The 26,438-nt window shown below is 41.5% G+C and overlaps 1 protein-coding gene across 1 annotated transcript; it reads left to right on the forward strand.

Moving 5' to 3' along the window:
- KDM4A (lysine demethylase 4A) lies at window positions 1-25,688 on the forward strand. The gene is made up of 20 exons (XM_019474159.1): window positions 1-169; window positions 1,287-1,401; window positions 2,251-2,444; window positions 3,899-3,948; window positions 4,481-4,584; window positions 5,647-5,784; window positions 6,706-6,956; window positions 8,062-8,252; window positions 9,547-9,908; window positions 11,706-11,826; window positions 12,458-12,636; window positions 15,065-15,269; window positions 15,561-15,637; window positions 16,361-16,416; window positions 17,447-17,555; window positions 18,549-18,737; window positions 19,469-19,639; window positions 20,135-20,254; window positions 20,843-20,935; window positions 21,999-25,688. Exons 1-20 carry the CDS (start codon window positions 129-131, stop codon window positions 22,137-22,139), a joined length of 2,907 nt encoding a protein of 968 aa, XP_019329704.1. The 5' UTR covers window positions 1-128; the 3' UTR covers window positions 22,140-25,688.
- The last annotated feature ends 750 nt before the right edge of the window (window positions 25,689-26,438 follow it).

Consider the following 26,438-nt stretch of genomic DNA (forward strand, 5'->3'; position numbering starts at 1 on the left):
CTCCGAAGGAGTGGAAGCCGCGGCGGTGCTACGATGACATCGACGAGCTCGTCATCCCAGCGCCCATCCAGCAGGTGGTGACGGGGCAGTCCGGCCTCTTCACGCAGTACAACATCCAGAAGAAGGCCATGACGGTCCGGGAGTTCAGGAGAATCGCCAACAGCGACAAGTACGTCCGTGCCTGCGTCTCCGTGCAGATAGCTGCTGCGGGAGTTCCTGTTGCCCAAATTCCCCGGGACCAGGTCCTCGCTACGGACTGGTGCTGGTCACAGGCGTGAACGTAGCGCCCTGGGCAGATGAGGTGTGCTTGTGAAACTGGCTGTGTGGATGGGGACGTTTGTCGCTTGTGTCATTTGGCAAGAGGATATGTAATGCCGGCAGAACTTTTTATTTCTGCTGTGGACTCCTGTCTGTTTGTCCCTAGCAGCTAGACCATCAAAATATTTACTGAGTAGAGTAGTAGAGAAAGGAATGTTCTTGACATGAAAAAGGACACAGAGAAAAAATCACTTTAAAAGGAGTTTAAGCAAAACAGCCTTAGAAATCGCTATTCAGAAATGGCATCGGAATTGCCAGCTGCACTCTGCCCATTAAAGTTTATTTTGTCTAGCAAGAGCAGTACACATCAAATATCTTAGGGTTCTGTTTCTCAAATATAATAATTTACTGAAAATTACTCTTTAATGCTATATATGTAATTGGAATATATATATATGGAATATATATATACACACACACACATGTTAAATAGGTGTTAGAGTGTAAATTTAACCCCTCAGTGCTGCACAAAGAGGCCAGTATATAGTTAGCAGGGAACGGACATCAAGAGCAGATATTTTGTTGGTAAACTGAGTGTGCTTGACCAGTTTACTAGCAGGTGAGTCTGGAAATGTTTGTTACTTTTACAGTGGCAGAAAACTTTGGTTTTGGTTTTTTTTTTTCAAGTTGTTCTTTGTATCATTTCTGGTTTTGACTGCATCCTTCCTTGCTGAGTAGCAACAACTAGAAAGTGAAATTGTTCTGACCCAAGAGAAGTGCACAAAGCAGAAATGAAAGTAAACTGAGAAATGGGGAAGGTAGTTTTCTTCCTGATGCTTTGTTCCTAAGTCTCACAGGAACAGAGCTGTGGCTGCTCTCATTGCTGTTCTGGGAGGTAGGGATCTGGCTGATAACATGCATTAAGTGTTTTTATTGTACCTTTCGATTCTTTCAGTGGTGGAGAACGTTGGTTTAGACTCATCAAGTATCAAACTACAAAGTCTTTAGTATCTTTGTTGTTTTTTCAGGTACTGCACACCCCGCTACACGGACTTTGAAGACCTTGAACGAAAATACTGGAAGAACCTTACGTTCAATGCCCCTATCTATGGTGCTGATGTTAATGGCACACTTTATGACAAGGTAAGAAAACTGTTTTGGTTTTCAAGTAACGGTTATCTCTGTATATTGCATTCCATAACTACTAATGTAGCATTTGACTTTTCACTTTCAGAGTTAATGATAGTCTAGCAGAGTTCCAGCTTCTGGAGTAGGCAGGAACGCAATAAACCATTTGTTTATAACATACTCTCCATTTAACCCAGATGGTTAAAGAAGGCTAATAGAGGTAACGTTCTAAGGGACCTCTGTTAGCGCTTCAGTGTAATACAGTTTAGTTCAAGAAAGCAAAAACCGCTGTTGCGTAAGTGTTGCTTTTATACTGCTTTGTCCTGAAAAGCGTATGAGAGTTGGAGGTGTTGATGAGTGAATGTGCACTGCTTTGGTATCCGCTAGTGCATGTGTTTTTGTGGGACAGCTCTGTAGCCATTATGTGTTAGGATGATAAACATTAGAAAAGGGTATGCATTCTACTTGCTAGTCTCCTAAATTATGATGGTTTACTCTTTTAAAAGATGTTTGGAATGAAAAGTGTTTCTGTTCAAGAGGGTTCAGACATCAGCTCAAGCTCGCACTGTTGTTCTCTGCTCTGTAAAGTCTGTGGCTTCATGATTATTTCTCCTTCCTAATCATTATGTTGGCTGATAACTTTTTTTTCCTCAATAAAGGTGGCTAGTAAACAATCAGTATGTAAGCTAACACCATGAGAAACTTCTGTTTTAGGTGAACTAGCTAATGGTTTGAGCTGTGCCAGTAGATGATTTGTCTTGGTGTGCTGTTTCACAAGTGTCTGATAGCTTTTGCAACTGTTGTCTTAGTTGTGTGGTTCTGTTCTTCCTAATGCTTGTTTAACACAAGGCTTGTGTTTTGCAGCATGTAGATGCGTGGAATATTGGCAGATTGAACACAATCCTGGATATTGTGGAGAATGAAAGCGGCATAACCATTGAAGGAGTGAATACTCCTTACCTATATTTTGGCATGTGGAAAACTTCCTTTGCTTGGCATACCGAGGACATGGATCTCTACAGTATTAATTATTTGCATTTTGGGGAACCCAAGTCATGGTAAGATTTTCTAGGGAAGCTTCTAGGTGTAGCAAAACAATACCATAAAATATTGGAGTCAAAGTTGTGAAGTTATGAGAGTTGACTAAAGGAATTACCACCCCTCCAATCTTGCACTGCAGTAGTATCTGATGACAGGAACACTAGAACCCTGTAAGGAACTCAGTAGCATTTGTTTGGGTACCTTCTAGAAAGTCCATTTGTTGTCCTGATGTAAAGAGTTCTTCAGAATTATAATGTAAGGTGGACACTCTCTGCTGCGATAGGGCCAGACCTTGGAAACTTGCTTATGATTTCCCGAGGCTCTAAAATGACCATACAGAGGTAATATGTCTGTTGTCATGCAGGCACTACGGGAACAGGCAATTTTTAACAGACTTTGAAACGTGGCTATTTATCATAGATCTAAAAGCAGGCTAGTGATCTTGCTGAGTGGTTTGTCCAGTGTCTGAGCTTTCATGATTGTTTTTAGGGGAGGCTCCCGAATTTTTCTGTAGCATGGGTTGCATTTTAAGAGTGAATCATTCCCTTCTGTTCACAAATAAATTTCTCAAGAAACTTCAACAATTGTTTCCATGGCAGTTTTGTTGGAAACTAGTATTTTTGGCTGCCTTTTAATACAACTTTGAAGTAAAAAATAATAGCTAGCGCCATGTGACCAGTGAACAACCCCATGCAGCGGCAATAGCATGGGAACACGAAACAGAATAGTTCAGTCAGATAAACCTTTTGGCCATTGCTTCTTTTACAGTACTATGTGGAAGAAGTTAACTTTGCTGATACCTTAGTCTGATTTATTTAACACGGAACTCCATCAAGAATATAGCACTCTATTCCAGAGTGAAAGCAAGCTAAGTAGGTCATTTTATTTACTGTAGTCAAACCAACTAGGAGTTTTGTGGTGCCCATAAAAAGGTGCATACAGAGAGAGAGAGAGACATAGCCCTAAAGAGCATGCGGCAAGTTGTGCACGTGTTAAGGATGTGGCATTGCGTCTGACTGAGTCCCATCTTGGTCTGAGCCACTGAAAGAGTTGATTCCATTTTCTCTCTTGGTCTGTGTTCCTCCTTGCACTGAGTATACTAGCGATTGCACAGCTGTGAACTGAAACTGGTTGGGAAGCGCTCTTCCCTTTCTTCTCACAATTCATGTTTTGCTGCACAGATCTGCTAATTAAATGCATCAGACTTTTTAGTTCCTTGACTGCTTAAGCAAACGTCAGTGGATGAGCTGGTCAGCTTTTGGCTTTTGATTTTTCTTGGGATAGAGAGATAAAAGTCCTTGATAAAGATTTTTAGCTTTGTATCATCAAACTTTGAGAGAGATAGTGTAGAGATGGGGGATTTTTTTTTTTTTAAGTAATTCATGCCTTGATGCCTGTTTATGATTTCTAGTCAGACTTTGAGATTTTGTCATGTCACTTGAACTTAACAGACTTGTTCTTATGACTGCAGGTACTCTATCCCTCCAGAGCATGGGAAGCGACTGGAGAGACTTGCAAAAGGTAATCAGGCAATTCATGTCCTGCCTTTTGTGGAGGGTGGGATGGACAGCTGCAACAGGTTTCAGCTCTTTTGGAGTACAACATGCCTGTAACATTTATAAGAGCACAGGCTGGCATGACTGAAATGATAATTTGCCTTTTAGAATATAGATTATATTACTTCTGAGTGTTTGTTTATAGTATACACACGAGAAATGTCACGTTACAAATAATGCAATTGTGGTCTGTCTAACCTTTAATGAGAAAATCCTTAGCTGTTTATTATTAGAACTGGAAGGTTGCAGCCAAGGGAAGATCCTTCTATGTGCAGTCTTTCTTATGCTCTTTCAGGCTAGCATTTGTTAAAGATAAATCTCCAGGAGTTGTCCTTTTTCTTCAGAAGGCAAGCTAGCACACTTCAAATAAGGCGGTCTGTACTTGTAGGCCTAGGGAGAAACGCTGTTTAGACAGTAACTTTTCCTAAAAATTACTGAAAAATTTATTTAGTTCACAGCAGAACGGTAACATCTCTCCTTGCCTTTATTTTAAACAGGTTTCTTTCCAGGAAGTGCCCAAAGCTGTGAAGCGTTTCTCCGTCACAAGATGACCCTCATCTCTCCATCAATTCTGAAGAAATACGGCATCCCATTTGATAAGGTGTAGAAAAGCAATCGCGGTTATACTAGCTCAGTCAAGAGTTCATGCAGCTCTGTCTCATCTCTAACAGTAGCCAATAGCAGATGCTTAGAGAGGAAAATAGGAACAGGGAGGGTTTAAGGCAATCCTTTCCCACTGTACCTCCATTTATCCGGCAGTTGGGGCCTGAAAGAGTTTGAGACAGAAAAATCTGTCAAGGACTATTAAAAACAAAGGCTCTGTCTTCTGTGAGGGTTTTTTGTTTTTTTTTTTTAACTTAAAACTATATACAACATCCTGTGTTAGATTAACTTCACTGCTTAGCTGTGTGTTCAGTGAAGAGAGATTGTTCTTTTTTTGTTTCAGACTTGTCCCCTGCTAATTTCGTTTGTTGTGATCTGCTTCCTCAATAGAAAATACAGCTTGTTCCCTGTTAATTTTTTTTCATTACATTAATAACTTTATAGACGTCCTTACTTTCTCAGGTGATAACCTGCCACCCCCCCCACACACACACACATTGAAGATCTAGTCTTTGAGTCTTTATTCAGAAGTACTGTCACATCTGCGTGGGCAGCTGAAGGGTTTTGTTGTCATGAACCTTTGTTAGACAGTGGGGAAATGTTGAAGAGCAGCAGTGGAAGGCTGTCTGAGAGTTGTACTTGAATATGAGCAGCAAAAGAAAACGGTAGTAAATTTCCAAGTTGTGTGTTGACAGAAATTTTACTTGGCCTTAGATACTGTTCAGCCAAACCTGTAGCTGATGCAGATAAGTACCTTTATGACCTTCAGATAGCTTGTCACAGAGTATTTCATATGTATAACCACTTCTGTGCTATTTTGACCAGTTGTGTTGTGTTTTAGTAAAAACCTCTTGAGTGTTGCTTTCCAGTAAACAGATACTTAAGTAGGAGAATAGTGAAGGTATCAAGTCTATCCATTGAAGCAAGTAACTCCAGCCACCATCTGCGGGTGGGGGGTTCAGATACACTGCGTGAAGGGTACGGGAGCTCCTTTTATTCAGACCCGCCAAGTAGACTCTTAAGTTGTGAATAACAATCCAGTGTCTCAATTGTCTTCTAGGTGACGCAGGAGGCTGGAGAGTTCATGATAACCTTTCCTTATAGCTATCATGCTGGCTTTAATCATGGCTTTAACTGTGCTGAATCTACCAACTTCGCTACTCTTCGGTGGATCGAGTACGGGAAGCAGTCTGTACTGGTAAGTGGTCTGTTGCCATCCTATTGCGTACAGATAACCTAGTGCTCTGCTGCTCATTAAGCCCCCAATGTTTGTTCTAAGGGAGTGAATTCAGTGCTTTGTCCATTTAAGATGTGATGTTTGCTTTCCGATACGGTAACAATGTCCAGTCAGCCTCCTGTTTCATGTCCTTGTTTCAACTATGGATAGCATATAACATGTTTTTTAGCTTTGTGTAGATCAAGTGAGGCTTCAAAGAAAAGCAGGGAACTGGTGGTCTGTCCAAAGATGAAAGGGTGTGCTTGGTGGTCAGGACTCGTCAGTATTTTGTCTGATACTTTAACCATTATTTATTGACTGTTTAGCCTGGAAGTATGACTTTGGTAACTTAAGTCACTTATCAAAATAAGTATCTTGGCGGAACCTTTAGACTGGATAGTGTAACATCCCTGTAGAGGTGCCTTACAAACATGGATTACGTTTTCAAAAGTTACGTTGAAGTGAACACTTTGAAGCACTAGTTGTAACCATGCCCAGACGAGGGGAACCTCTGCTGCTCTGGGTAGGCCCAGAGATTGTATGGCTCCGACTTCCTCATTATAGTCTCTGGTTTTGCTGGCTGTTTTTGTATGAGCTCATTTTAAAACAGTCAGCTTCTACCAGCAACTCTGTAAATAAGCTGGTGAGCTTGCTTTCTTAGTTATTGTGATAACATCTGGTTTTCTGTTTCGTCGTTTTTGCTGGCTTTTCTGCCCAGTTTTTAGTAACTTAATATATGCCCTTTTGACTTCCTGGGAAAGAGTCTTGAGAGTTCTGAGGCTCAATTACGTGTAACTGTGGGAATTTTTTCTTCAGTTAAGCTCCTGAAAGCAAAGTGATACAGGAAGGCAGAGTAGAATTGCTGAGTATGTGGCCTTACTTGAATATTTTTTGTGACTTCAGTGCTCATGTCGGAAGGACATGGTGAAGATCTCCATGGATGTGTTTGTGAGGAAGTACCAGCCAGATCGTTACAAGCTTTGGAAAGCCGGGAAGGATGTGACTGTCATTGACCACGCTCTTCCAACCCCAGAGGCGGCAGAGTTCCTTAAAGGGGATCTCATGCAAAAAGTCAAGAATGGGAAACAGTGTGCTGAGGAAATGCAAACAGGAGAGACATGTAAAGAGGAGGTGGACGGGGATGAGACAAAAAGGTAGTGCTTTATGTAGTCCTCTGCTTTTCTATTGGATTATTAGAAATTGGACCCAGCTGCAATTGAACGTTTGCCATTCTGATAGCAGTCAGAGTTAGCAGTAGTTTGTTTTCTTGGGAATAGTGTTTACTCTTAATTGTTTCTACTGTTTGAGTCCACATTGATGATGGTCTGTGGTAGACAGGAAACGCATCAGCTTGGAAGGTAGTTCTTCAACTTTGGGCAGACATCCAAAGCCTGGATTGGAAGTGTGCACCGTACACTGGGAGGCCAGACGAAAAAGGAGGTGTATTGGGATCATGGGACAGTACTTGCTAGCAAATTCCAGTACTACCAGCGCTGCAACATCAGTGTGCAGTTCCTCGTTGCTGAAGGTAGACAGGCTAATCATCTTACATTTTGCAGTTAAATCTTTTTCAGCCAGTGTCAGCTACTATTCCTAAAGCTGTCTTTGGTGGGGGTTTTTTGTTGTTGTTTTGGTTTGCTTTGTTTTTTGTTTGGGATTTTTTTGTTTGTTGCAAATTCCAGTACTACCAGCGCTGCAACATCAGTGTGCAGTTCCTCGTTGCTGAAGGTAGACAGGCTAATCATCTTACATTTTGCAGTTAAATCTTTTTCAGCCAGTGTCAGCTACTATTCCTAAAGCTGTCTTTGGTGGGGGTTTTTTGTTGTTGTTTTGGTTTGCTTTGTTTTTTGTTTGGGATTTTTTTGTTTGTTAAAGGTATAGAATGCCTGGGGAAATCTCTTTCAGCCAGTGTCAGCTACTATTCCTAAAGCTGTCTTTGGTGGGGGTTTTTTGTTGTTGTTTTGGTTTGCTTTGTTTTTTGTTTGGGATTTTTTTGTTTGTTAAAGGTAAAGAATGCCTGGCTAGAACATAGCTGCCTAATACATGATTAACAGATGCTGAGGAGTCATCCCTAAGGATTACTGACTCTGCTTCTGTAAAGGCAAAGAAAACACTTCAGAATAATTTGGAAACTATGTGACTTGCCAGATGCTGTCTCATAAAACACTGATCCAAACTAGGCTGTATGTTGTGCATCCAGGCACAAATTCGACAAGCTTACGTGTTTGGTAACCTGACACATGGATTTGTCTTCTGTAGCATCCCCAAGCATCGCATAGGAACAAAAAGGCACAGGGTCTGCCTGGAAGTGCCTCAGGAGGTGAGTGAGAGCGAGGCCTTCCCCAAGGAGGAGCTGAGCTCCACACAGTATGAAGCGGACGTGGCAGAGCCTCGTGAGAGACCTACAAGTGAACTTGTGCAGCAAGGTGAACAAGGGCTCAAGCTTCCAGGTAACTGTGTTTCAAGCTTTATCCTGGTACGGGGGGCCAGGATATTATTCTTCAGGGAGAGAAGCTGCTAGAGCTGAATCTGGGGCACTCTTTCATATGATGCTAGTCAGTAGGATGTTGTCATGTCCAAAAAAGCAGACACTAGTTAGTCAGAGCCATGACAAGCACTTCAGAAACTTACTGTCATGAGACTTGAGATATTACCATTTGATTTTTCAAGACCAGAGAGTGCATCTAGAAAAATTTTAGGTTGTGCCCTTTAGTTAAATGTCTGACACTTCTGCCACTGGTTTGGGTAAATGAAATAATGACAGCTTAAATTGTTAGCTTTTGTGGCCTTTCTGTGGATAACTCCCCAGTGAGAATTATTTAAAAAAATGTTGGGGGAGAGCAAAGGTGTAGGCAGCCATCCTGTAGCTGCTTCAATGACTGACCAGGTAGGTCACGGGGATGTTGCATTTCAGCTGAATTAAAAGGAACAGGAAGTATTGCATGAGACTTGCTTAAGAAATCGGTGTTTCTAGCTTTCGATTTTTGCTCTTTTTTTTTTTTTCTGCCTGCCTGCATACAGAAATGTATTGGATGCCTCAGTAGTCTAAGGTCCTCTATATCCCTCTTGTGTAATGTGACCTGTTTATAGAAATTGCTTAGTAAAACATATGCACACTTCCTGGTAGCGTGGGTCTGGTATGCTGTATAGATGTTTTATTTGTAATTTTGTAATCAGTAGGCTAGAGGAAAATTAACGTGGCTTGTAATGGGTCAGTTATCCTTGCTCTTAAGGAAGGAGCAAGGGGCCTGTGGAACAATATAAGAACATGGCAAACATACGTAATGCCTCCCTCTAGTATTCTGTTTTCCAGCCTTTTGCAGCTTGTATTTAATAATCTTCTATTGGTTTGTGTGTTTTTATTTTTCTTCTATTAAGTCTCCCATGAACCCTTGTAACCTCTTACCCACAGCATTATGTGGCCAGGAGTTGGGCTGTTTAGCTACGCTGTATAAAGGATCATCTCCGTTTGTTGTTTAACTCGCTCTCTGCTCATTTTGTTTGATATACCCTAGTTCTTGTACTGGAAGAGGCAACGAGCAGACGCTTTTATTCTGTCTCTCTCTAAGCCAACCATGATTTTATAGGTATTTGAATTAATGATCTGCTCTTTACATGACTTTAATGTCACTTTTTTTTGTGTGTAGTAGTTTGCTTTCCTGTTTGGCTTTGTGCAAATGGCAGCAGAGAGAACATTTGTGCAACCCAGACATTAGAAAACGTCAGTATATCTTTTTCTTCTAGATCATGTGGACTCCACAAAATTTGAAGAACTGGAAACAGTGAAGCTTGAGGAGGAAGAAGAGGAAGAGCAAGAAGCAGCTGCATTGGATCTCTCCATTTCACATGCTTCAAATTCCACTTCAGTATTGACGACTTCAAAGCAGAGCACAACTTCCAGTGTTCAGCCCAGCTCGCCTGCATATTCTGGTTCTTCTGATTCCGAATCGACTGATCTGTTGGCAAAACAAACTCTCCCTGGGCCAGCTGGGGTGCTTACAGTCCATAGCTATGCTAGAGGGGATGCCAGCGGATCTGACAATGAACAGACTTCAGGAAAGAAAGCCAGTGCCACCACCAGTGTGAATGAGCAAGAACTGGCAGAGGTATGAATGGCAGGAGTACTGAAAGCTTAAGGGCTGTATTACATGCTCACAGATTTGCTGTGACAAAACCTCCTATCTGTGCAGATTACGTTTTTGTTCCATTGGTGTTTGCATAGCAGGTTGCTTAGCTGTTAATGTGTTTTTTAATACCTATGGGTTTGCTAAACAAACAAGAATTAAGATGAAAGTCTTATACTCTTACCTCTTCTAGAAAACAAATAGATCCCTTGTTTTGAGAACGTCTCTAAATTATTTAAGTGCTCTAAGGGAAAGGGTAGCTTGGTGGCTTTGATATGGTAGTGTTACAGGCTGATTCAGGTCCTTTTATAGTAATAGACACCTATTTGTACCTAAAATGAAACTAGTTCAATCCAGCCTTTATTATGAGCGCGTTAATGTTTGAGGGGTTTTTTAATACAAAATCGCATACATGTGTACATCAGTGTGTCCCTTTAAAAAAAAGAAATGATGGAACAAAAATTATTGGTTGGGAGAATGTAAATCTGAGTGCTTAAGAACTGCCAATGAATGTTTTAGTAGAAAACCCAAGAGAAGGCTGTAATAGTTAAAATCTTACCTGGTGGTGTCTTTTCAAATTATTTTGTTTCCCTCTTTAAATCTGTGTTTAGAGAGTGGGAGGCCAATAATGATTATGTCTTCAAAATTCAGGAATTACAGAAACAGAGCAGCAAATGGGCAAATCTGTTGATAATTAAGCTGAAAGAGAGAGAGAGTTCTCATGGATATTTTAAACTAAAGAAATTCTCTTGCTGGTACTGATATCTCCATTGCATACTCCATACAGGGAAAAGGTGAAATTTTGAATAGGTGTAGATCGTTTTCCCCAGTATGGTGTATTTTGAAACAAATTTTCCATCAGATGGTAACTGGGAATGCTAATTTCCATTTCAATAAAAGCATTTCTGTTTCTTAGAAGTTTTGTATCTAACTCTATGTAGCAGGTCAGAGATAATGATTGTTATGCTCTCTTCTGGCTTCTTTATGAAGAGATTTAAAAAATGTAAGATGCATTTAATCTAAGACTTGCTTCAGCTCTCAGAGGAATAACAGATTAAGAAACGCCCTCCCCCCTTTTTTTTTTTATCTACTGAGAGACTTCCTGGGCTGTTAAAATCATTGCTTTTATTGCCTTGCTTGTCAGGTTAGTGGTAACTTTGTCAGTGTGTCACTTGTTTTTACATGAGGCTAAGGGAAGAGGAAATAACTATTGTTGTAGTCTCCTTCTTCCAGTCTGTCTGGAAAGACATCAATGCAAGTAATAAGCAGAGGGTGAAATTTCATTTAAAATAAGCCTGTTAGCTTGAGATACTAATGAACTCTGTAATTTTTAAAAATTTTATTATTTTTTAATTTTAAATTTGGAATTTTTATGTTGACATACGAACTGAGGATTTCTCCAGAATGCGTGAGACTTCTTATCATGGCTTTTCTAAGTTGAACAATTCAACTAGTCTGTCTTTTTTTCTGTCTTTTACACGATTCTTATATAAACAGACTTGCGTTTTTGAAAAGCTATGCTGGGACCTGTGAAAAGTCTCTATTGTAATGGCTCAACAGAGCTAATACAGCTCTATCTGGTTTTCCCTAGCAAAAGTGCTGCAAGCAGTTCTTTCAAAAACTTAGCTAGTTTAGAGCTAAATTAGTTTGTTAGAAATAAAATCATGGAAGCATGTGTGCATTTTGTGGTGGTTTCTTTAAGTTCATAATGAATTCCTTTAAAAATAATGTCAGAAGGACACGTGCTAATTGACTGCTGAATTGCTTTTCCTTGTCCAGGTAGCAAAGGAGTACATAAGATCAATGAAGGAGAGTAAGAAGTCCAAGGGTCGTCGCCAGCCGTTGAGCAAGCTCCCACGCCATCACCCACTCTTGGTTAAAGACTGCATTAGTGATGATGGTAAGTAAGCCTTGTGCTCTTTGGGAAACTGTAGAGAGGGTCTCAGCTTCTGTGGACAGTGTGGGGTATTCCATTAACTGGCAATAAACAGGAGTCAGCAAGGGACGCCTCTGCATCCTAGACAAGGTGCTTGTCTCTCTGTTTTCTGGTTTTTGGCTTTTTTTTTTTTGGTGCTTGCGTCATTAAACTCTTCTCTCAAATGGTGTCTTCTTTCTTTCCTGTTGCATTCTCTGGAAAGTCACAACTCTGAAAGGAAAATTAAATGAGTACCAAGAGACTGTTGCATAATTGCTTCTGCCTCAGAGTGTTCCAGTAATTGATGTAAATATTCATGATTTAAAAAAAACAACCAACCAACACCAGATTTTTTGGCTGACAGTCTTGATGTAATTTGGAGCTGGTGCTGTTCTCACCCAATAAGCCTATCTTGTGTCTGCATGGTTGCTTGATTAGTAGAAGCCTCATAAAGAGGAGACCGAGCTACTGGCTCCCATCACTCTTCTGTCAATTTGATTTCTGGCAGTCTTTGTGTCATCTCTATTCGTAACTTCTTGCCGTATTTAGTTTCATTTACAATAAGGGTATCTGTAAAAGGACACATAATCACTGAGTTAATGATCTCTTATCACAGAGGCATCAGAGCAACTAACTCCTGAAGAAGAGGCTGAGGAGACAGAAGCGTGGGCCAAGCCACTTAGCCAGCTGTGGCAGAATCGGCCACCAAATTTTGAGGCTGAAAAAGAATACAATCGGACCATGGCTCAGCAGTCTCCTTACTGTGCTGTTTGTATGCTCTTCCAGACGTATCAGGTATGTAGACCATGTCTGTTAATGTTAATCATAGATATAACTGAATAGGTTGCTGCTGTGATGCATAGTTTTAAAGATGTCGTTTTACATATTGCCAGTTAACAACAGCTGTATCAGTGTTGCAGTCTTCCCAAGGAATTGTTCCAGGAGAGCACAATTGGGTGAACCTCACCACACCTGTGATGGATTGCCTGTGGGTTCCCAGGGGCTCGCTCTGCTGTTGAGCAGATGCTTTTGTGTTCTGTGGCTTTTGCTCGAACCACAGAATGGAGCTTGAATGTTGCCGGAGCTGACTATAAGATCCCATTTCTCTTTTCCAGACTGACACCTTCACTCCTACTCTTTTTTAAAAAACACTTCAAGTCTACTCATAGCACATGGTCCTTGGGGAGCTGGCAAGGAAGAAGACCTTTTACTTAAAAGGACTTAGGGTTGTGTTTGTGGATGGCATAGATAGAAAGCTGTCTTTTCTTGGGGTATATCCATATTGACAGTAGCTATGGCATGTGAAAATGTGCTTTAACAAAGTGCGGTTGTAGCAATGCATAGTTTGGGATGGGTTGCATGGTTGTCATGTTGACTAAATGCTTAGGTAGGAATCCCACACTGAATTTTTTTCTGTGCCTAAGCTAAGTAATTTTAAGGTAGCTTGAAGAGTTGTCTGATTGCATGTTCCACCTGCAACTTAGAGATAGTTTGTCCCTTCCCATATGCTAAGCGTAGTTGATTAATTTGAGATCACTGTATGATTATCGTGGCACTAGAAACATGTTCACCACAGTTTTGGAAATAAAGACCTCAAATTTTTGTTGAGGGTTTATATTGCGTGTAGTTCCTAATTTCCATGAAAACCATAGACCATAGTTTCTATTCGATCTTGCTATTTCTGTCTGAGAGTAGGTTCTTGTTAGGACTGGAAATTCTACATAGAAGCTGCATAGTACATGGATTTCACTGGTGCTGACAGTGTATAAAGTTAACAATTTGAGGACAGTTTAAGTTCTGTTAGCTTCTTTTTTTTGAGTTCTAAATGCTACTACACCAGGCAGTGAAGCAGAAACTCTTCGAGGGATTTGAGCTTGGTTAGGGTCTTTGTTCCAACTTCAGAAGGTCTATAGCAAGTCTGGGAAATCACTTCAGTTATCCATTCAAATAAAAAATTGGCACAAAATGTTAAGCAGAAAACTCTAGCTGCAGGTTTTCAAACGTCTGTCTACACCAGGCAGTGAAGCAGAAACTCTTCGAGGATTTGAGCTGTGGTTAGGGTCTTTGTTCCAACTTCAGAAGGTCTATAGCAAGTCTGGGAACTCACTTCAGTTATCCATTCAAATAAAAAATTGGCACAAAATGCCAGACAAATAGTCACTTTTCCTTTGTGAAGAGGAAAAGTATCTAGCTGCTTGGAAAAAGAAGTTGAATTTTCTTCAACTTTGTTACAGATTTCCCTCAGTCATTTAGTCTTTTGCTTGACATGCAATGTGCAATGTAAATCAGTAAGTTTTACAGAATCTGAATAAACAAGGCTTGTTGAAAACACATCAGTTCCCTTCCAACTGTGATCCTTACCTGGACTTTTTTTTTCCCTACCTTTTGATGGACTGTAGGAGGGACAGTGCAGCTTCATTCTGCTACTGCAATTTCTGCTAATAAGATTTTTAAAAGATTAGGCAAGCTACTTTGGTGGTGGCCTATGAGGTACAAAAGCTGGTTTGAAACATTTCCTCAAAGAGAAAGATTCATTTCTATTTAGCTGTTAAGAAGGGTAACTTGAATGAAAGCATATCTCTGTAAACTTTACATGTAATTGCTGTTTGATTTGACATTGGTTTAGATGAATAAATAATAAAAGATTAGCCTGAAAGTCTCCTCAACTTTAACTGGGAAACTGTATTGTTAGTCTGCTTATTTCCCAGGAACAAATTAATTTCAAAGCCCATTAGACTTGTTCAGAACTACACTAAGAAAAAATAATGGGGATTGCAGTAGGTATCTATTTGTGTGATCATAATCCTCCCATACTGAGGTAAGATAAATGTACAGCATTGGATAGCAGTGTTATGATCCTCTGTATTAGAGGGTAAGGGGATGCAACAGAGGTGTTGCCCACAGAGCATGAGGTGGGCTTGGTGATTCCATCTCTTCTGTCAGAAGAGATGCAGTTTGATGTGTATCTTGTTGCTTATTAGAGGGATGCAGTTCAGACCTTACATTTAGCCATTTGGGTAGAAAATAATTCCATTCTGAAGCTGCAGTAACTGAGGATTTTATAAACAAACTATATTTTCACCTAACCTACTAACTCTTTAAAAATCTTTCAGCACCTTCATTCTTTCTTTAAACTGGATTTATGTATGGAATAATGGGTGAGCAAAGATTATGTGAGACAGTTTTACTTGTAAAACTTAAATATCCTGTCCATCCCTTACAGGCAGAGTGTGGAGGCAACAGTCAAAACTCTGGAGTAACTCCAGCTGCTGTGGATGGGAAGATCCGAACCAAACCCCTGATTCCTGAAATGTGCTTTACTACAACTGGCTGCAGCACTGACCTCAATCTTTCAACCCCCTACTTAGAGGAAGATGGAACCAGCGTACTCATCACCTGCAAGAACTGCCATGTCTGTGTTCATGCAAGTGAGTGCATCTAGACTTAACCCTAAACTCTGGTGTTCTCTGTAGTAAGTCTGTACATCATAGCAAGCCTCTACCAGTCTGTTTAATGTACAAATAGACCAAGTTCAGCCCTTATCTGGATGGTATATATTTGAGTGCTGGCCGTTGAAATATGGAGTTGGCTGCATGGATAACTTGAAATATACAGCATCATCCTTAGGCTCATTGATTTTAATTCCTGCTTTACTTGTGGGCCCTAGGGGAGTGGGTCTGAGTTTAGGTAAGCTCTTAAGTGAGATGTGTCTGTTCTAGGTTGTTACGGTGTATCCCCTGACAAGGCCACTGAAGACTGGATGTGCTCTAGGTGTACAGAAAATGCCTTAGAGGAGGTAAAGTTTCTCGTAAGATTTTCAGATGGAGTCTGGTACATCTGGGCACTTGCTACAAAGTTCATTTCCATAGTGTTATTTTTTTATTCCCTCCTGTGAAAAGAAGGCAATTTAGAGAATGTTTAGGAGCCAGTCTGTTGTATTTTGGCGCTTTTTAAGGCATAGCAATATAATCCTTTTAACTAGTGCAAAGCTGCTGAGTTCACTTGAGTCATAGAGAAGATGTTCTGCATGAATGTGGGAACAGCTCCATTGTCTGTCTTACTTTCTGTTTTAGAAATAGTAGCTACCATAAATTAACTTCAGGTAATAACTAGGGAGGTGTGCACATGTGAAGAAGGCAAGAAGAATGGGATTCCCTCAAAAAGCTATATAGGCTCTAGATCAGCAGAAGGGGTCAACCTTTTGAATTGTATTTGCTCATGTTTGTTCCAGATCCTCTTACACATCCTCAAAGAATGTAGGGTATTGCAGTTGTAAAAGGAACCCTTAACAAACAAGTGGTAGGTCTGCTTGCCTTTGACAAACTTGGAGTCTATATTTGTTGCCCTAAGGGTAGCAGCTTTTGAGAGCTAAAGCGCTGATCTGTACAAGCTAGTTAGCTCCCTTCTGACAGTGAAACTATGTTCTTCCTCTGGATGTGCATTTTGAGGAGGAAGTTCTGAAGCAAATGTACCGCTCTGGACCTCACTTTTTCAGCTACTGCTTTCTTCCTTGTGCCAGGACTGCTGTTTGTGTTCATTACGAGGAGGAGCACTGCAGAGAGCCAATGATGACAAGTGAGTGTTCCAGCTTTTTTGATCTTAAGAGAGAAGCTCAATTCCTAAGTACCTGAGGGTAAGCTAGTAAAGCCAATGTCTGCATTTAGTGTAACGGAGTGACCAACAACACCTTTCACACTTTGTGTTACTGGGGGGGCTATGGTAAAGTGTGTTCATTGTGTTCATATGCAGCAATCATCATCTCTTCAGGTAATGCCTCACTCTCACTCTGTTGACAGCAGCTGTTAATTGCTTTGCATTTTATAGTGCAGAGGTGTAGTGTGCAGAGGTTATAATGTACGACATAAAAATAAGATTCCTGATGAGGTAACATCTCTCAGTACCTTCTCACAGAGGATTTTTGATTTCTCCATGTAATGTGTGGTGGCGATGGAGACAAAGGATAACCATAGCTTTAAGTAGTACAACATATTGAAATTCAGAGTACCTCTGCAGCAAGTATACTGCATAGAACTGCCCGTCCTGTGTCCTTTGGTGTGGTGGATCGTCTGAAGTTATTTGGTGCAAAATAGCAGGGGGACAGACTTGTAGCACCGTGGAGTGACTGAAACTTGGCCTCCAAAGATTTTGTGGATGTCATATGGAGCCTCAACCTCTTGATCAGGTCTCAAAAGTAATTCAGTAGTGACTGAGCAGTTGCTATGAGACAGGTCTGTGAAGGAATAAATGTATCGGGCAGGCTTTTGTAATGCAGGTATGCAACCAGCACAAGCCACACTAAATTGCTGTCCTGTTAAGCCTGTTAGTAGTAGATGGGAAGCATGAAGAAGTCTTGGTTTTGCCCCACGTGTGCCCTGTTACTAGCAGTAGGAAGGAAGATTACTGCTAGTTCTCAGAGGCTATTTATTGTGGTTTATATGGCAAACTTCAACAGAACAGTAGGAAGAAGATTACTGCTAGTTCTCAGAGGCTATTTATTGTGGTTTATATGGCAAAATTCAACAGAACTGTATTTACTTAAACTCCAAAGTGTCCTCTGTCAGCCTAATGCATGTTCATTTCTTTTTCCCCTCTTCTGTCCTGACAGGTGGGTTCATGTGATGTGTGCTGTAGCTGTACTGGAGGCAAAATTTGTGAATATTGCAGAGCGGAGTCCTGTAGATGTTGGCAAAATCCCCCTGCAACGTTTCAGACTGGTAAGGATCACCTGTGCATCACTGCTGAGGTTTTAAAGTGTCTCTCCAGTCTGTTCAGAATCTGTGAGACTTTGCTTATCCCTCCAACCCCAAGTCATCTCCTCTCCAGACTGAAGAATTTAATCTGCTCTGTTCTTTGTATGGGAAATGGCAATTGTCCCTGTTGCTATTTTTTGAACCTTTCCCGTGTTCTAGTATATGCTTATTCAGATGAGGACCGAGCAAGGGGGCACAGTTTTCCATATGTAGCAAATGACATTTATACAGTGGTGTAATGGTGATATTTGTTTTGTTTGTTATTTTCTAATCCCTAGTATTTGACTTGCTTTATTAACTGCTGTTGAGCACTGAGATGCTTCAGGATATGTGAGGCATTTGTATAATGAGTGAATGTCTTCAGGAAGAAAGCAACTGTACTTAACTCTTCTAACAGCTCAGTGTTGAGGGGAAAATGATTTTAACTGCTTTGCAAATGCTGATGCATTACAGATAATATTCTTCTCCTACAACAGGCCATCAGGCCTCACCCAAGTGTAATTCGGTCACTGGTAGTAGTGATAGAATTTTAACTGTTACTTCTGGGGTTTGGGGGTCAGGGGAGGGTTGTGTCTGGTCTTTGCTCATTATTCTAATCTTGTGGCTCTTCTCTGTGTAACTTAATAACCAAGTGCAGAAAGGCCCCGTTGGCTTTGGAGCATTGTAGACTGATTTAATCCAGCAAATGCTGTTGCTAGCATCCTTGGGTCACATGCTTTGTGCTTGTTGAGCTGGTAGATACTTAATGTATGTTTTTCGTCTATGGGGTTACTTTAAATTTATGAATTATTGCCTTGTCATAAACTAGAACTGGTAGCCTTCTGCTTCTTTTTAATGGGAAAGTAGCAATGCTCTCACAGAGAGTAAATGGCACAGTATCAGACACTTAGACCAACTAGCCCTTTGTGTGGGGTAAAAGCTAGTGCCAACCAATAACCTCTAGTTTCCTGTCCACAGAAATGCATCTTCTGCAAGAAAAGAAGAAAGAGAATTGCAGGTTGCTGTGTACAGTGCTCACATGGTCGGTGTCCCACATCCTTTCATGTCAGCTGTGCCCAAGCAGCAGGAGTCATGATGCAGCCTGATGACTGGCCATTTGTTGTCTTCATTACCTGCTTCAGGCATAAGATTCCATCTCAGGCAGAGGTGAGTAGGTGTGTGACTCCCAGGATTTGAACTGCAGTATCTTGGAGGGACTGAAAAGTTTGGCCCTTTCAGAATGTTCAGTATAATCTAACCGTGTTGGTCTTGGATTCTGATCTCAACCTTGCTGCTGCTCTGAGTGATCTTAGTCAGGTCCTTCATTGTATTTTGGTTTGCAGCCCAGAAGGACTGAAAGCGTTACATCCCTCCTGTGGCTGTTGTAATGAGGAATAATAGTGGGTTTTATGCTGTGATATTTAATATGCAGGAGTTAGTGCTGGGACTCCAGCAGGCTGCATGACTCCTGTTACTAGCAGTAGGAAGGAAGATTACTGCTAGTTCTCAGAGGCTATTTATTGTGGTTTATATGGCAAACTTCAACAGAACTGTATTTACTTAAACTCCAGGATTGATTAGTTTATAAAGTTCCCATGTAGCCCTTTTAGCCATCAAAACTACAACAGTTTATTAGACAATATTTACTGAAAAGGCCTTGCATTGCTGTGAAGAATGAGAACTTAATTTACTAAGTAAATTAACAAAAGCTGCAACTAACAGATTAGGCTTAAGCATTTGAAATACCAGAGGCAGAACTTTTCTAAAGATGCTCCTGATGGTGTCTTGAGTAGAGTTACTCACCTCATTTTGCTTCCTTGTCTGCCAGCATTGGAGGTATGGTCCTCAACACATTCTTTATTGAGTCATTGTATAAGAAGTGATTTTTCTCTTCTCAGCGAGCTAAGGCTGCACTCCAGGATCTGTCACCTGGACAGATAGTCATCAGCAAGCACAAGAATGGTCGCTTCTATCAATGTGAAGTGGTCAGCCTTGCAAAGGAGACTTTCTACGAGGTCAATTTCGATGATGGTTCCTTCAGTGATAACCTGTATCCAGAGGACATTGTGGTATGTTATGCAGTGGGAGCCTGGCTCCGGTAGAGGGCACATGATGCACATCAATTCCTGCTGTTGCAGAGCAGACACACCAGGGGATTTGGTAATTGTTCCCACCCTAGGTCGTGTTGTGGCTGAGATGTGCTGCAAGGGGGCCTTAAGGGTGTTACATGAGACTGACTTAACTGAGGGCACATAGGAACAGGTGTAACAGGGAGTGCAGCTAATCTTTGTCTGCTTAGCAGTGGTAGGTCTGAAGGAAAACTTCCTGATACTTCCATACCATTCCTGCATGAAGTACTTTGAAGTTGGGCCCACTGTTGGGATTTAAATACAGATGATAGATAGATGTCTCTCAGCCTAGTTCTCCATCCCTAAAATGGAGTAATTGTTGGCGTGGTGTGCAGTGTGACTGGGATGGACTCCCTGGTGGCTTGCTGAATCTTCACATAAAGAATCTGCTTACCCTTCTCCTTGTCTCTCCCACCTTCTTCCTTTATGCTGTAGAGTCGAGACTGTCTTCAGTTAGGTCCCCCTGCTGAAGGGGAAGTTGTGCAGGTGAGATGGACAGATGGACAAGTTTATGGAGCCAAGTTTGTCGCATCACATGCCATCCAGATGTACCAGGTACAGAATTGTTGTCTGAAAATTCATCATTCGTAACAACCTGATCATGTTAACAGAGCTGTTCTTAGAGCCAGCAGAGCTATAGGGGAGTCATGCTTAAACACTTCAGGGAAAGTTACTCAGTGTTGTCAGCAATGCCAGATGCTGGTAACGGTTGCTGGAGTTAAGAGCAAAGTGGTTGCTTGCAGCTCTACTTATATCTGGCTACCTACTTGAAAGTGTCAGCTTCTGAAAAATTGCTGGTCTGCAGTTCTTCAGCAGACTCTGTTCCTGTAGCTTAAACTACTTCAAATAAGTTTGGTTTTGCTTTTCTCTGTTTAGTAGGAGGGCATCATGCCTTACACACTTCCAAAAGGATGAATGGTCAGGCCGTATTAAAGTGACCAGCCTTACTGTCATGGGATTGGTGAGGTTTTGGTTAAAGTCTGTTGCAGTGTGCATACCTGCATATGTATCTTATAAAATCCAAGTGGTAGAAGATTATTTCAAGAGAGGCCTCTGTGTGGAGGAGAAGGCAAGTTCTGGGTAGCTGTGGGAGGGTTCTAACTTCTGAGACTTCTGGCAGAACAACTTCTGGTTTTCTTCTAGGTGGAATTTGAAGATGGGTCACAGCTGATGGTGAAAAGGGATGATGTGTATACTCTTGAAGAGGAGCTTCCTAAGAGAGTGAAGTCAAGGCTGGTAGGTAAACGGGGTGCAAACGTCTACTGAAGAAGCTTGTTTAACTTAATTTGTCCTTGAAAAGCAAGCTGAGTGCATGGCAGCCAAAGATCACAATCTGATGCTCTCCTCAGTTGTTGCGAAGCTTGGTAGTAGATCAGGCTACAAAAGCAAAGTTCTGTCTTGCTCTGGAGAGACTTTAATTCTCCTTCTGCAGAGACGGAAGTTTATAGCATAGAGTCACTGTTTGGGGCAGCACATTAATACCCTTTCGTGCCTGTATTCATAAGTTTCATTGTCTATTCCCATTGCAAAGAATGGCCAAGTTCCTTCATTTACCCTTTGTTCTGAAAAGCTCTTAGTAGGGTGGCGTCAAGAGAGCTGGCCACTTTTTAAAATCGTAAAATAATTCAGGTGGGAAGGGACCTCTGCAGGTCTCTGCTCCAGACACCTGTTCCAAGCAGGGGTAACTTTGAAGTCAGACAGGGTTGCTCAGGGCTCTCTCCAGTCAAGTTTTGATTATCTCCAAGGACGGAGATCCCATAGGCCCTTTGGGTCCCTGTTCTGTTGCTGTATGCTTCCCGTTATTAAAAAAACGTAACTAGGGACAGCATGCTAGGGTATCTGGCTTTACAGCATGATCGTGCACACCCTGATGCAGAACCTGTTGGCAGGCACAGAGGACGTTAGAGGTTTAAGAAAGAACGTATCATAGCTGAATCCTGTGACCAGGTGTTTAAAGATGCCTGCTCCATAAGGCACAAAATGTACTAGACTGCTTGAAAGTTGGAACAGATGAGTGTGTTTATTCCTTTAAGAAAGTGATTGTGAACTTAAATTAGCTACTCGGTTAAATTTGAAACCAGTGGTTCTTTAGATCTCTGATTACAGTTCACTTAAACTTGTACCCAGACTTTTAAATCCAGTTTCTTAAATATTTTTATTCTTGTGTTTGGTCAGTTTTTGAAGAAGGCTGTGAATGTTCCCAAGCGTCCTGACTTGGTTCTTTCTTACATGCAGTAGGAGGATGTGGAGGCAGGGATTTGATCTGTGTTCTAGTGACTAATTCTGGTTTTTCCCTTAGTCAATAGCTTCAGATATGCGCTTCACGGAGATCTTTGCAGAGAAGGAGGTCAGACAAGAGAGGAAGAGACAGAGAGTGATCAATTCACGCTACCGTGAAGATTACATTGAACCTGCGTTGTACCGGGCCATCATGGAGTAAGCGCTGCCTGTGGCAGAGGAAGAAGATGCCCAGCTCCCCCAAGGATTTAAACGCTCCAGTACAACAGGCCATATTTGGATGCTTCGAATCCAGGGTTTTTTTGTTTTGTTTTTTAAGGAAGCTAAAAAGCTGATGCTCTGCAGTAGCTGAAAGGCAGCTGTTGGATAGTGAAACAGATCCCATTTGCTGAAGCTGATGCCTGCAGACTCTTGGTCTGAAGTTGGGTCCTTACTGAATAAGCCAGCTTGGGGGTGTTGTCTTCATCTCGTCGAGCAGTCTTGCTTTTTTATTAGAGACAATTTTGACAGGTGGCAAACTCTTTTGGGAGTTGTAGCCAGGAATCTTGGCAGCTGCAGAATAGTACGGTCTATTGTTTTAATTGAATAATGTTCCTGATTTTGGGAGTCTCCCTGGTGACCACACCTGGGCTTGAGCAGGCAGTATTACTGGTGCTTGAAATTGAACCTCTTTTTATATTTATATCCATCTTTTTGTCACAAGCAGCTTCAGTCTCTTGTTTCTCAGCACCTCCTTTCTGAGGGTTGAGCTGTAGGCTGTTCAGATCCAAGCAGACAGGAGGTGCTTGTGTGAACAGGTGAAATGTGAAATTGAATCCTATAGGACAAATTATTTAACCCTCCATTTAATATTTTTGTTCTGATACTTGTTTTGACTTACTTAATCATAAGTTTAACTGTAATAGTATGTGCCTCAGAATCAATGAAATCTGTCTGGAGCCCTGCGCAGTGCAGCCTTCTAACAAGAATAGGCATTCAGCTCCCAATAGACATTCAGCTCCCAAAGAGTTTCTTCTGAGTTTCTCCCCACCCTCTCTAAGGCAATAATGACCAAAGGGACAGAGTCCTAACTCTCCCTTCTTGAAATCCAAGCATCGCAGTATTTGGGGATGACAGGGCAGCGGTATCTGAAGCAGTGCAGTGCCTCTTCTGTGGCAGCGCTGTCTGTCGTGTGGCCGCAGGCTTTTGCTTACAACAGCTAGTACTGGGTCTGAGACAGATAAAGCATGCACTGAACTGTATGTATTACTGAAAGGCTGTGCAATGCTCTTCTGAAGCAGGAGTGCTGCTGTGTTGCTGTCTGGCAAAGGTTACCGCAGCATTTTTATAGATTATTAGTAGGGCACATCTCAGTTATGTTGGAGAGAACTGGCTACCCCAGCAATAGGAAGCTGAGTTAAGCTGGGTAGTAGGTGTAGAAGATGTGCCAACTTGCTCCTACTAATTTAAGCATTAACACACCATAGTAGGAGCCATGTAAATACATGTTCCTTTCCCATTCTGTAGGAAAGGGATTTTAGGCTGTGGAGCAGATTGGCCACCTTCTTTTTGCATGGAATGATGGGGTGACTTTTCCTGCTGGAGAAAATTATGGTTACATGTTCTCCGGAAACAGTTCAAGAGGAGAATTTTCTAGTGAAACAGACCTAATGCATCCCTGCTTCTATAGGGACATGGCAATGTGTCTGCAAAGTCTGGATTTGTAACTTTTTTCCTTTTGTTACATAGGAACGCTATAAACCAAACTCTTCTGAAACCCCGGTGCATCGATTTGTGATTAGCAATAAAATGTAGTATTGTGTAGTGATACAACTCTCGATCAGAAAAGAAATAAACTACAACTTTTATAAAGAAAAATCTTACTTATCCCTACATTTTTATAGGGTCAGGAGGCTGATAGGAGTAGCAAAGATTTGCACAACCACTGTTTTGCATAGAGGTATTCTGTCCCATTTTTGTGGTGGAATACCTCGTTCATCAGTATTGGAGGGCTTAAACAGATTCTGAAAGGAGATGTGGTTTTCCTTTTGTGGGTTTTTTCTTTTTCCCATGTCCAAAACTCCTGGTCTCAGGGTATTAAATCGCTTTCTGATGAATGGGATAGTTGGCTTGATAAAACTAGGATGTGTTAAGACCGGAGTCCAGTAGCTGCAGTTACTCTGGTCTAGGCAATAGGAACGAAATTGCACTTTGACGTCTTAGCTTGTATGTAAGCCTCTCTGAAGTGATGTGCTGTGAGCAAACGTGGAGAAGAGCTGGCAGGGCCTTAACAAACTTGCCTCTGTTCTGTCAGCATATCTTAGGATTTGGTCTTAACTTCTTGTAGGCTGAACACTACCTGTATATTACTGAAAAACATACTCTTTGTATCATCTGCCATTCTCCCTCCAGAGAAAAGGTGCCTGTGTTCAGGCTTTCTTCCCAAACTGCCATATAACTTAAATGCACCTTTTAGGTGCCACGTGCTACCTGTGCTGCAAACACCTGGCTCAACAGCTTCATCCTAAAATGATGTCCTAGTACGAAACAGCTGGATTTGTTTGGAGTGCTGTTGTTCAACTGCAGCAGGTTTTGCCACCCACCTGTAACAGTATTGAGTGACTTTCAAGAGCTCCTATGCCTAGTATTTGTTCTGGAAGAGGAGCTTTGTTATGCTGCGTTTTCTGCGGGCTCCAGATTTGCTCTTGTCAGTTGGCTGCACTGTGTTGGAAACCGCTGCCATCCTGCACGCTGAGACAAAGGGCCTTCCCAATTTTGCTGTCAGTTCTTGTGCTGCATCGTTAAAATGTGAGCATACTTTACCTACTGCAGTGATTGAACTGCATTTTGGCTTCTCTCCGTGAACTTAAAATTGGTGACCCTGATGTTTGAGGGGTCTATATTATTTGACTTTGCAAAAACAATTGGTTTTCTGGCTTGAAGTATAACAGGTAGCAATAAAAGCTCTTTACAGAGCGGCTGTCTCAAAGGTACATATGCTTTCCGTTACCTGTACTTTGATCTTGACTGATAATTTTCTCCAGTGGTTTGTTTTTGGAAGTGTATTTATCCCTGTTACAGCATCATTCCAGTGAGGGCAAGGTGCTGCCAGAGTATCGGCTAGGCAGGTGCTTCTTGAATGTGTTCAGTAGGAAATCACACTCCGTATGCCCCACAGGAGCTTTGATGGCCCTTCCTTAGGTCCATTGCATGTGATGCTGCAGGCAGTAGACCTCACTTCACTTTTCATGAAGCTTCCATCTGTGACTGGTTCAGGTTGGACCCATAAAAAGCATTTTTATTATAAACAAATAGTGGCTTGCCCTTAATTCAGGATGAGCTTGGCAAGCCAGTGATTACTTTTTATAAGGTTTAAAAAGGTGACTGCATTCTTTGTGAAGCACCTGATTGCAGTAACGTTTCTGCCTGTGGCTGGACTTCTAGGAGACCTCTTTCTCCATCAGAAGACCCCTCAGATGACCAGAGACAGTACCGCCAGTAGTAGGACCCATTCTCCTTGCTCCTTCTCTCTCTTCCCGGTGTTTTGAGCTGGGTTGAGTTGATTCTGCACTGTTTGAGGAGCGTAGCCACATATCTCAAGGCTTCCAATGCATCTCTGTTCTTCCATTCTCTAACTGGGCTCCTGTTGTCTGACATGTCTGCAGTTGTGCTTGTTTTTTTTTAATGCAAACATGGGATGAAATCAAGACTCTGGTAGCCTGTATGTTGTTTTCAATTTGATCAAGTAATAAATCTAATTTCAAAATGGACAATCTGTAGACTAATTTAAGAACTAAAGCAATGTAATTTGGAAATTCTCATCATGCTTCTACTTTTTTCTATTAGCATTATTCCTTTCTAATACCTCCTTAATGCTTATGCAGTGAGTTCTCGGATGTCTTTCAGAGATGCTAAGTGGAGTTCTGCTATTTAAGGACTCAGTTCAGCCTGGCTGTTCAGCTAGAACAGGGACAGAGCCACAGAGTCATCCCTCCCCATTGAAGTACAGACCTGAGACATCTGCAGTAAGAGCTGAGTTGCCTTAAGTTCCCTCTGTAGCTGAGAGTGGCAGTGCCAGAAGAGGCTTCATAAGAAAATCTTACCTGGGTGCAGAGTCCAACAGCTCTGCTCTTTACTTCGGTGTTGACTCTTGAATTTCACAGTGCTGGTTAAGACTTGCTGAACTGGCAGTTGGGGAAAGGAGATTCTTTTACCTTAGCTCAGGGATTTTTGTTACCGATACACCGAGTGACCTTGAGTAAATTGCTTATTCGTTGTAGTATTATTTCAGCCCATATTTTTGGAGCCTAAAGTGCCAGGTATTCCTGGAGCCAGCTTTTGTAGTTTGGGAAAATGTTAACATCTCCTTTTCCCTGACAAATTTGTAGACATTGCACGGAACCTTTAAGTGTGTGCACTTAGGTTAGTGTAAAGTGTGTAGTATTTTAGGTTCAACATGAACAACATGGGGTATTGCTAGAAGTCAAAATAAGCCTTTTTCCTCTTTTCCCATAATCATTCT

The sequence above is a fragment of the Aptenodytes forsteri genome, unplaced genomic scaffold (assembly GCF_000699145.1).
Source record: "Aptenodytes forsteri isolate BGI_AS27 unplaced genomic scaffold, ASM69914v1 Scaffold119, whole genome shotgun sequence".
NCBI lineage: Eukaryota > Metazoa > Chordata > Aves > Sphenisciformes > Spheniscidae > Aptenodytes > Aptenodytes forsteri.

Bases quoted from the DNA above. Each gene is read 5' to 3' on its own strand.
- KDM4A (XM_019474159.1), top strand. From the start codon at position 129: ATGACGGTCCGGGAGTTCAGGAGAATCGCCAACAGCGACAA. The intron at 8,253-9,546 runs GTAACTGTGTTT...TTTTTCTTCTAG, and splicing joins ACAAGGGCTCAAGCTTCCAG to ATCATGTGGACTCCACAAAA. The intron at 19,640-20,134 runs GTATGTTATGCA...TTTATGCTGTAG, and splicing joins TGTATCCAGAGGACATTGTG to AGTCGAGACTGTCTTCAGTT.